The 11,935-nt window shown below is 41.4% G+C and overlaps 1 protein-coding gene across 3 annotated transcripts in view; it reads left to right on the top strand.

Annotated features, from left to right (window-relative positions):
- The first annotated feature begins 10,547 nt into the window (after positions 1-10,547).
- Positions 10,548-11,935, top strand: part of Pdk (pyruvate dehydrogenase kinase) — a 78,218-nt gene continuing 76,830 nt past the window's right edge. Inside the window, exons 1-2 of one of the 3 annotated variants that reach the window (XM_065231677.1) lie at positions 10,548-10,687; positions 10,749-10,889. In XM_065231677.1, coding sequence (XP_065087749.1) covers positions 10,787-10,889 — 103 coding nt within the window. In that variant the 5' untranslated portion in view covers positions 10,548-10,687; positions 10,749-10,786. Of the gene's footprint in view, positions 10,693-10,748; positions 10,890-11,935 lie in introns of all 3 variants that reach the window. The other 2 variants (XM_065231678.1, XM_065231676.1) reach the window with 2 other exon arrangements.

Here is an 11,935-nt window from a genome sequence, read left to right as displayed (position 1 = left end):
ATGTTTTCTAACGTAGATGCCTCCCGATGCTGGAACCAAACTTTTTTTGGATGTTTTCGGATGTACACAACGTTAGAACTAAACGTTGTTCGGATGTTTTCATTTGTTCTTCGTGTTTGTTGTTCTCTGATGTTTTCAGATGTACAAAACGTTTAAAGTAAACGTTGTTTGAATGTTTTCAAATGTAGATGTTTACTAATGTTTTTAGATATACAAAACACTAGAATCTTACTTTTCAAATGCTTTCAATTATATTTACAACACATTAGAATTAGAAACATGATCGTGTAAACACTACACACGCTTGTTGTTAGATTACATCATAAAAATGCGTACATAACAGTCAATGCTGAAGCTCCCGTTTCCCACCAGTCAGTTAACTGACCTTAGCTAACCTAATATCATTGCGGCAACTCTCTATGCGGCAGGGGAACTATGCCATTAGCGCGCTAAGAGTTGTTAGACCACTGACATAGGCGCCTATTCGTGGGTGACGAGGCACTTGGTGACATTACAGCGAGCTTGGCGATTGTTATAGCATTTTTGAGTGAACTACCAGACAATCATGACAATGTGATCGCTGCGCCTCCAGATCTCCCTTTAAATCGACCCACTGTGCCAATTTGTCAATAATGCATGACACTTTGGACGGGGTTGCTGGCTTGTTTGGTCCACTGTTCGGATATACAAGTGGCAAGCCTTCCCCTTCACGGATCGCTCCAAAAATTGCTGCAAACGAACTGCAAATATATAATAAACAAAATTATTGTGCATGAAAAATATGACAATGGACAATGCTCGAGGAGCACTGGGAGTTTTCGAACGACGCGTGCTTAGGACCCAAGAGAGAGGAGCCAGCTCAAATGACAGATGCTTTGTTTTGGTTGTCTTCTTCTTCTTCTTTTTTGTTGAAAAAATTGTTGATGGAAAGAATCATTCAAGCGAGGATGCGCGTTTGTCACTCGGTTTGTTGATATAGTTTTGCCGTCGGAGTGTTCAAACTTGTCGTGAACTGTATGTTGTGAGCAAGTATCTTACTGCAATTCTGAAGCTAATGCTATGTATCATGTTGCTGGATATATCATGGGTAGTATTAGCAGGAACAGTAATGTTTGTGAAACTTGCGTCAACCAATGTGTTTTGCCCAGCGAATCCAAACACATAAAGCAACCAACGATACAGACAAAACGGTTGCTACGACTACCATGACAAACTCGCTCTGTAACAAAGCTCGATCCGAGCGGTAGAAAGATAATGATATATTGCTTGCCTGCTTTGTTGCAATATACACGGATGAGGACATAGCTTGATATGAATCGGGAAAAGACATAACAAAAAAAATCCCATTAACACACGTGTATCATCTTCGGCTTTACTTCGTGAAGCAGCTTGCCAACAATTTGCTCGTTTCCTTCTACCGCCCCGAATGAGTTGGGTCGCACGAGCTGCTTGTCATGAAAAAGAACGGTGAAGATTATATCATTATTGTTTTCCACTTCTGATATAGCGTTATTATTCGGTTCGTTGATCGTTTGTTATTTTGTCATTTGGAGATATTTTTGATTCCTTGGTTTTGCCTGTTCCATATGATAAAAATTATGGAAAATATTCATTTCTACTGGGCATAGCTCGTCATGGCTTCCGTTTTTGTTACACGATACATATTTTATTTTTTTATTTGTATGGAAGAAAGCATCAACCAGCATTTTGAAAATCACCTCCAGTTAACCAAGCATCAATTTTCTTCTCTTGAAAAGTCTTTAAAATCATTAACTTTGGAAATTCCTGGTTGCCACAATTTAAAAACCAAAATTATCAAAAGGTTTTTGAGATTCAAAGCAAAGTCCAATCGTACGAAGAAATCGCGTAAGCGAAAATATGATAGTCGAAGTATGCTAAATTGAAACAAAAACTTCAAATAAGAATCAAGAGATAACACAATAAATATGTCTTTATTTCACAAATTAACAATTATTTTAGTCAGAAATCTGAAATAGACCACCCACTCCTTCACAGTTGTCGCCAAATAGTCAATGTATTGTGCAAAAAAATGGTTATTTTTTAGGAACTCGGAGTAGCAGCGTCCGAATACTTGAGCAACATTGTGCATTAGGTACGACTTCTAGCTTTTTCGGCATCAAAATGATTGTTGCTTGCTCCGATTTTCATACTTCTAGTGGATAGACGATAATCAATTTTTAATTACGTAACGATTGTTTACTTCAATCCCTACAAGTTGTCTCTATTTCAATGGAAAATAAATCCTTTGCGTGAAAACTACTAATAACACCCTCTCCCTGCTTCATAATAAGTAACAGAAACGCTGAACGGCCAAAAACATTTGTATTCTGCACCGTCATTAACTGCCATTTCAAAAAAACTATCTTGAAAAAAAAACAATACGCAGATTTTTTTCCGATTAACAATACTTTCCCCACTTTATTGAATCAAAATTTCGGTTCGCAGTGACAGATCATGACTGGTTCGCATTGACGTTTACGCGATCGGCTTCAGAGCTAGCTGGCGCCTCTCTCTTGGGGCCGAAGTAGTTCTCTACCCTACGTTATTATGACATTTTGTATTTTTAAGTTACAAGAGGACGTTGCAAAGGATGAGTTTGATGTATGAAACCTGTGCATTTAGTTTTCAGAGAGTCACAATCAGCGAATTATTCATTAAATCACTTATGGCTGTAAGCTCCAATCGGTATTATCCTCGGATTAAATCCCGATCAAGAATGTCCGGCTGCTTTGATGTCGACATCAGAGTTATTCAACATCCAAACAGGGACGGTATTAAAAGTTAATCCGAGTTGGAGCTTACCGCCATTATTGCGGCTCTCTGAATCCAATATTAATAGGTTGAAAAAATGGTTTAAAAATGGAACCTAAATCCAAAATATCATAAATTTTGGTTCACATGAACTATGATAAATCCGTGTTATTACATTTGCAAACATCACCATTTTAGCGGCCCTCGCCATAGAGCGAACTGTCATTCAAAGGATATTAACGTCATTTAATGCAATTTATCGACAATTTAAATCTTGGTTTACAAATCGAGATGAATGTCTATGGGAACGATAAAAATATATTTGTGCTCAGAAAACGAAGCTCGTTCAGATGATGTATAAAAATTTGTTTGTTTTTCGAAATTATACAACCCAATTCCAGGTTTTCCACACGAAACGAAAACTAATGGATACGTATTCGGTTTTCCCATAGGGATACGTATTCGGTTTCCCCATCAGGATACGTATTCGGTTTCCCCATCAGGATCCGTATTCGGTTTCCCCATCGGGATCCGTATTCGGTTTCCCCATTGGGACCCGTATTCGGTTTTCCCATCGGGATTCGTATTCGGTTTCCCCATCGGGATCCGTATTCGGTTTCCCCATCGGGATCCGTATTCGGTTTCCCCATTGGGACCCGTATTTGGTTTTCCCATTGGGTTCCGTATTCGGTTTTCCCATCGGGATCCGTATTCGGTTTTTCCATCGGGATCCGTATTCGGTTTCCCCATTGGGCCCCGTATTCGGTTTGCCCATCGGGATCCGTATTCGGTTTCCCCATTGGGACCCGTATTCGGTTTTCCCATCGGGATCCGTATTCGGTTTCCCCGTCGGGATCCGTCTACGGAATCCCCATCGGGATCCGTATTCGGTTTCCCGATTGGGACCCGTATTTGGTTTTCCCATTGGGATCCGTATTCGGTTTTCCCATCGGGATCCGTATTCGGTTTCCCCATTGGGTTCCGTATTCGGTTTTCCCATCGGGATCCGTATTCGGTTTCCCCATCGGGATCCGTATTCGGTTTCCCCGTCGGGATCCGTCTACGGAATCCCCATCGGGATCCGTATTCGGTTTCCCGATTGGGACCCGTATTTGGTTTTCCCATTGGGATCCGTATTCGGTTTTCCCATCGGGATCCGTATTCGGTTTCCCCATCGGGATCCGTATTCGGTTTCCCAGTCGAGATCCGTCTACGGAATCCCCATCGGGATCCGTATTCGGTTTCCCGATTGGGACCCGTATTTGGTTTTCCCATTGGGATCCGTCTACGAAATCCCCATCGGGATCCGTATTCGGTTTCCCGATTGGGACCCGTATTTGGTTTTCCCATTGGGATCCGTATTCGGTTTTCCCATCGGGATCCGTATTCGGTTTCCCCAATGGGTTCCGTGTTCGGTTTTCCCATCGGGATCCGTATTCGGTTTCCCCATCGGGATCCGTATTCGGTTTCCCCGTCGGGATCCGTCTACGGAATCCCCATCGGGATCCGTATTCGGTTTGAGTAACGATAAAAATATATTTGTGCTCAGAAAACGAAGCTCGTTCAGATGATGTATAAAAATTTGTTTGTTTTTCGAAATTATACAACCCAATTCCAGGTTTTCCACACGAAACGAAAACTAATGGATACGTATTCGGTTTTCCCATAGGGATACGTATTCGGTTTCCCCATCAGGATACGTATTCGGTTTCCCCATCAGGATCCGTATTCGGTTTCCCCATCGGGATCCGTATTCGGTTTCCCCATTGGGACCCGTATTCGGTTTTCCCATCGGGATTCGTATTCGGTTTCCCCATCGGGATCCGTATTCGGTTTCCCCATCGGGATCCGTATTCGGTTTCCCCATTGGGACCCGTATTTGGTTTTCCCATTGGGTTCCGTATTCGGTTTTCCCATCGGGATCCGTATTCGGTTTTTCCATCGGGATCCGTATTCGGTTTCCCCATTGGGACCCGTATTCGGTTTGCCCATCGGGATCCGTATTCGGTTTCCCCATTGGGACCCGTATTCGGTTTTCCCATCGGGATCCGTATTCGGTTTCCCCGTCGGGATCCGTCTACGGAATCCCCATCGGGATCCGTATTCGGTTTCCCGATTGGGACCCGTATTTGGTTTTCCCATTGGGATCCGTATTCGGTTTTCCCATCGGGATCCGTATTCGGTTTCCCCATTGGGTTCCGTATTCGGTTTTCCCATCGGGATCCGTATTCGGTTTCCCCATCGGGATCCGTATTCGGTTTCCCCGTCGGGATCCGTCTACGGAATCCCCATCGGGATCCGTATTCGGTTTCCCGATTGGGACCCGTATTTGGTTTTCCCATTGGGATCCGTATTCGGTTTTCCCATCGGGATCCGTATTCGGTTTCCCCATCGGGATCCGTATTCGGTTTCCCAGTCGAGATCCGTCTACGGAATCCCCATCGGGATCCGTATTCGGTTTCCCGATTGGGACCCGTATTTGGTTTTCCCATTGGGATCCGTCTACGAAATCCCCATCGGGATCCGTATTCGGTTTCCCGATTGGGACCCGTATTTGGTTTTCCCATTGGGATCCGTATTCGGTTTTCCCATCGGGATCCGTATTCGGTTTCCCCAATGGGTTCCGTGTTCGGTTTTCCCATCGGGATCCGTATTCGGTTTCCCCATCGGGATCCGTATTCGGTTTCCCCGTCGGGATCCGTCTACGGAATCCCCATCGGGATCCGTATTCGGTTTCCCGATTGGGACCCGTATTTGGTTTTTCCATTGGGATCCGTATTCGGTTTTCCTATCTGGATCCGTATTCGGTTTCCCCATCGGGATCCGTATTCGGTTTCCCCGTCGGGATCCGTCTACGGAATCCCCATCGGAATCCGTATTCGGTTTCCCCATTGGGACCCGTATTCGGTTTTCCCATCGGGATCCGTATTCGGTTTCCCCATCGGGATCCGTATTCGGTTTCCCCGTCGGGATCCGTCTACGGAATCCCCATCGGGATCCGTATTCGGTTTCCCGATTGGGACCCGTATTTGGTTTTCCCATTGGGATCCGTATTCGGTTTTCCTATCTGGATCCGTATTCGGTTTCCCCATCGGGATCCGTATTCGGTTTCCCCGTCGGGATCCGTCTACGGAATCCCCATCGGGATCCGTATTCGGTTTCCCCATTGGGACCCGTATTCGGTTTTCCCATCGGGATCCGTATTCGGTTTCCCCATCGGGATCCGTATTCGGTTTCCCCATCGGGATCCGTCTACGGAATCCCCATCGGGCTCCGTTTACGGAACCCGTCATCGGGCTTGTAGCTTTTAGTAAATACACTGACTAACCTGCAGTATGTCGAGAGATCTGGCTGCAAACTCCCCGCCCGGGATCCAGCTTCGGATTCCCTACCGGGATTCGGCTTGGGACTGGTACTTTCCTAAAAAAAAACATAATTACATTACATTAAATTAATAAATTCACATTTACTTACCAGAAAAACATTGCATCGCCACCAAAACTCGCGACGGACACATTGTCGGCACTTTCCCGGGCTAATTCGTAAACAAATCAAACTTTTCCCACTGCGAAAAAAAACTGTACACGGCTAATGAGATCAACGCAAATTTGAGTACAGTGTACTCAATATCGAAAAAAGTGCAGGATGAGTAAATTTGCCGCATGTTTTCCTGTGGAAAACCTCAAAAATCTGCCCTAAAATAAGGAAAATTTACGAGAATCCAGAGAATCCAATCTTTGCTTTTCTCATATTCGGAACATGAGGGAAATTAATTCAAAACTGAGTTCCTGCACTTTTTGCGATTTATGAGTGAACTAACCTCAAATTTCGGTCGTTCTCATTCGCCGTGTAGTGCTGACTCAGGACAAAACAAACTTTGCATGCGGCGAGAGACCGAGGGACAACAATTTACATCGTGATGAACTTTGATTCTAATGTAACGTTTGGTTCTGTTGTCATTGGATGTATTCTGATGTTTTATGCGTGCAACAAATTACATCGTGATGATGTTTGATTCTAATGTAACGTTAGGTTCTGTTGTCATTGGATGTATTCTGATGTTTTATGCGTGCAACAAATTACATCGTGATGATGTTTGATTCTAATGTAACGTTAGGTTCTGTTGTCATTGGATGTATTCTGATGTTTTATGCGTGCAACAAATTACATCGTGATGAAGTTTGATTCTAATGTAACGTTAGGTTCTGTTGTCATTGGATGTATTCTGATGTTTTATGCGTGCAACAAATTACATCGTGATGATGTTTGATTCTAATGTAACGTTAGGTTCTGTTGTCATTGGATGTATTCTGATGTCAAATTTTACATCGTCAAGACGTTTGATTCTGATGTAACGTTTGAGGCTAATGTATTTTTATGTACTTGGACGTCACACTGAAGTCTGAATACATTAAGGTTACAGCAATACACGTTAAAATTTAATGTATTGAAGATGTCTGCTGGTGTTTCCTACATTACAATTTCTATTCGGGCAATTACCGATTTGTTCGGCTTTTTCAATGAATCCCCGCTACCTTCAGATTTTTGCATGCTTTTGAGAGTGGTTTTATTTTTTTCCGGCGCACTCCCGGGGAGCTAGTTGGCTTCCTTTTACCGGGGGCGTGTACCTCCGGAGACTCACTCTCATCTGCTATGTCAGAGTCCAGTTCATCGGAAGACAAAATCTCAAAAGTGTTTTCATTTTGAGCGGCTGATGCCAACGAAGCAGAGGTTCCATTTTGCAACTTAACCATTTCTGCAAACGTCAGCTTGGAGCGTTCTTTTATTGAACGCTTCACATTGTTGGTACGCTTCTTGTACGCGGGGCAGTCCTGCAAAGCATGAAGAGGTTCTTTGCCACAGTAAGCACATTTAGTTGCTTCCTGTTGGCAAGCACCCTCCATGTGGTCTTGGCTACATTTGCCACAACGGGGCTTGTTGTCACAAAAAGCAGCTATGTTTCCCAACTTTTTGCAGTTGGTACAATTATATACCCTTGGTACAAAAAGTCGCACCGGGAAAAAAACATTTTCAATTTCTAGGAACTTTGGGAGAACCGATCCAGCGAAAGACACCTGTAGTGAGCCTGAAGGGGAATAAGTCTTTTGACCATCTACCGTGGTCGCTGAATACAATATCCTGCAACCCAGAACGTCCACGGTAGATGTAGCAGCATTTTGAAGGCGTCCCATACCTTCCATGACGTCATCACACGTCAGGCTCACTGCAGAGACCACGCCGTTTATCTCCACATCTCGAGATGGGATGTAGACGTAATACTCTTTGTTATAAGCCTCGTCGTCAGCAATATCATTTGCGATATTATATGTAGGCGCAGTTATACGCAGTTTGTTCCGGTTGACCTGATGAAATTCGGTCCCCGGGAAACGACGCGTCAATATTCTTTTAATCCCTAAGAAGTTAAGGGCTTTCTCTTTCTGCCGAAAATAGACAACCCAAGGCGAGGCAGAGGACGCCTGATAATGGCGCTTTCTAAGTTTATCATTGGGAGGCTTACTGCCCCCCTTTGAACCATCCATTAGAAATTAAAAATTGTCGTCAAAAAGTAATTATTATTTTACTTTTTTTTTATTAACGAACCACCCTATGTGGAACGATTCTACTGGGGGAGAGACAGACGATCCACAAGCAAACAGTCAGAGGAATGAGAATACAAAAACAGATACGTGGTACTATTTGCCCTTACCGTTTCTACTGATATACTGTTGCTGCTCTGCCACAATAGATGCCGGTCGTACACACCGTCCGTGCGGTGGCTCACTGCTTTCTGCTGGTTATTGTTTCCAGTCGTACACACCGTCCGTGTGGTTATCGTTTGCCGATGTGTATTACACGGCTCTTGCTGCTGACTATGGCTCCGATAAAATCAATTTGATATCTTCGAGCGGGTTAAAGATGGACAGTCCGATCGTAGGCTTCGCCAGGATCGGCTGCTTCCTTATGTAATGCGCGAGTCACCTGAGGCACAAAAACTGCTTTCAGAAAAAAAAACTTTTCGCGGTGAAAACACTTTAACAACTCTAACTTAACTTTAACGTAAAATTAGCTAGATTTTAACTTTTGTTTTAACAAAAGTTTATCTTACCACAAACATAACTTTAACTTTAACATAATATTAACTTAACTTTAACTTTACTTTAACATAATTGTAGCATAAAATTGACATAACTCTAACTTAATTAGCCGAACTTTAACTTAACTTTAACATAATTTTAACTTAAATTAAGTTGTTACATACTTAATTTAACTTAACTTTAAAATAACTTCAACTTTTACTTAATTTTAATAAAACTTTAACTTAACTTTACCTTAAACATAAACATCGGGATCCGGCATCGGCATGCGTTGCATCAATCAGGATGCTTAACTCAGCTGGATTCCTCCATCAAAACTGCATCCTTATTGATGCGTTGCATCAGTAAGGACGCTTAACTCAGCCGGATTCCTCCAGCGGATCAATTTTGGAAAATAATTACATCAAAACTGCATCCTTACTAATACATCGCATCAATAAGGATGTTCAACTCATCCGGATTCCTCCAGCGGATCAATTTTGGAAAATAATTTTATCAAAATTGATCCGCTGGCGGAATCCGGGTGAGTTGAACATCCTTATTGATACGTTGCATCAGTAAGGATGCTTAACTCAGCCGGATTCCTCCAGCGGATCAATTTTGGAAAATAGTTACATCAAAATTGATCCGATGGAGGATTCGAGACGAATCTGGATGAGTTAAACATCCTTGTTGATGCGTTGCATCAGTAAGGATGCTTAAACGGCTTAAACCCGCCGGATTCCTCCAGTGGATCAATTTGAAAAATAGTTACACTTAATAACAAACCTTAATAACGTAATTAGTGGAAGCAGCCGGCTTAAAAAAGTATTTTAAAAATCATCAAAATTTTGGATCTGTCTGTTAGAATTTGTAATTACTTGCCAAAATTGAACCGCTGGAGGAATTCGGTTGAGTTATGCATCCTTACTGATGCAACGCATCAATAAGGATGCTCAACTCAACCGGATTCCATCAGCGGAACAATTTTGGAAAACAATTACATTAAAATTGATCCACCGGAGGAATCCGGATGAATTAAACATCCTTATTGATGCGTTGCATCAGTATACTTATAAGAATGCTTAACTCAGCCGGATTCCTCCAGCGAATCAATTTTTAAAAATAATTACACTTAATAATCAGTACACTGATACAAAATCCATTGGCAAAAATACTATATTGCTGGTTTAATTTAAATACCCTCACCAATAGATTTGTGCAGAAAACAATTTCATTTAATTTTACTATTATTTCTATCAAAATTACTATGCATTTTGAGCGAGCATAGTAGTTTCGTCAGAATCATAGTAAATTGTTTTACATTCGTAGTCAACTATACTGAATTTATAGTAGATTTAACAGTAATAAGCGCGGTTATATTGATAATAAGTGTTTTCTGCAAAATAGTATTTCTAACTATGATCCTTGTTTCAGTGTAATCAGTCGCCGCGAAAAAAATCACAAAAAATGGCTAAGTTCCATCCGTCATTTGGTAGCCCGGCGGATGAAATTACTCTAGTGGGGTGGTCCGCCCTTCGTCCGCATCCCGGACGAAGGCCGAACGATCAGTCTTCAAGGCGCCCAATGTCAAATATCGTCACTTTTTCGCCGGCAATCGTGTGGGCGACTTTTGAAAAAATCATCTGACATCACTGTTCTTGAGTGCCAGTTTTGTTTTTGAAATGTCATTGAAGGACTTCGACGACTTCGACAGGCTAATAGCAATGGGAAAAACCCGAAAAATCAGTTTGTAACTTTTTCTGAAAGTCGCAAATATTCTTCAAACAAACACTCCGAAGGCGTAATAAGTGTTAGTTCAAGCATATTGCATTTACTTTGTAAGGTATTTAATATTTGTGCATAACATTCGGCTGATGTTCGGTTCGTTATTTTGTGCAGTTTTCTAGGTCAGTGCCAAGCAAAATCTACAAAACGAAATGCGTCTATTCCCGGTACGAATGTCCAACATCAATAAAATGTTGGATTTTTATTCTCAGTTCAATCCATCGCCCTTAAGCATCAAACAATTTATAGATTTCGGTAAGTTTTCATGTGCCAAAAGTGTTATCAATTGAATTGCGTTTTACAATGGAAATGAGAGCTTTAGCTTTTGAATAATACAGATAAGAATATATATTATAATCACTCCGTTATGTAAACAAAGGTGATGCAACAATGTTCAAGAATCAGTAATTTCCAAAGAATATGTAATTATACTGTGTCATTTGCAAGTTATGAAGGTGAACACATTCTCTCGCAACGGGTAATAACTATTAATTCAATAGCAAATTTTCATTATGTAGAAAGTAATATTCGCACCGATGCGAGAAAAATAAAGTTTTGTTTTGATGACCGAAACGTTATTCCTATTTCCAATTAAACACATATAATCTCATAGTGATAGCAAAGTTTTAATCATATAAAGCAGATCGCTAGCTTTCATGCTCAAAAATACTGGTTTTTGAGTCAAAAGTTATTATACGTCGTTTGGTGGCCCCCTAATGTTACTTAAGTGTATTTACTAGGATAAATTATCAATCACGTCTCCTTACGTGCAGCACGTTAATTACAATATCATTAAAAAAAGTTCTTAAAATGTGATAGATCTTAATTTACACTTATCCCTACGCAAAAACTAATATTTTTTTAACTTGGTGCAATTAGATAATATGCGGAAAACAGATGAAATCAGCGCCAGCGAAAACAGAAAACAACATCAAGTCAGTTTGCCCCATTAAGCAAAGTAATCGCATAGGGGCAATGGCTCTAATGTTGACCTATGGGTCTAAGATTGAGCCCATCGATGAAAATCTGCTATTTAACAATTTTATCTAGATAAACGCGTCATTGGGACGGTACTAATGTATATTTTTGGTCGCTATTGAAAATTTAGTCGATTGCTGAATTTATGTATGGGCCCAAAATATGGGCATTTAGCCTGACATTACAGCTGTGTTCGATAAAATAGCAGCGCATACAAAATGCTCAACTTTGACTTGATGTAACTTTGTTAACTTATGATCAATCGCCAAAGAACTACAAATGTGTTCAATTTTACGATTACAACATATTAAATTTTTGGAAGC

This window comes from Ochlerotatus camptorhynchus, unplaced genomic scaffold, assembly GCF_037179485.1.
Source record: "Ochlerotatus camptorhynchus isolate MF236.1 unplaced genomic scaffold, CSIRO-AGI_Acam_v1.1 ptg000359l, whole genome shotgun sequence".
Lineage (NCBI taxonomy): Eukaryota > Metazoa > Arthropoda > Insecta > Diptera > Culicidae > Ochlerotatus > Ochlerotatus camptorhynchus.
Note: the sequence above shows the minus strand (reverse complement) of the source record. Positions and strands in the feature narration are given on the sequence as shown.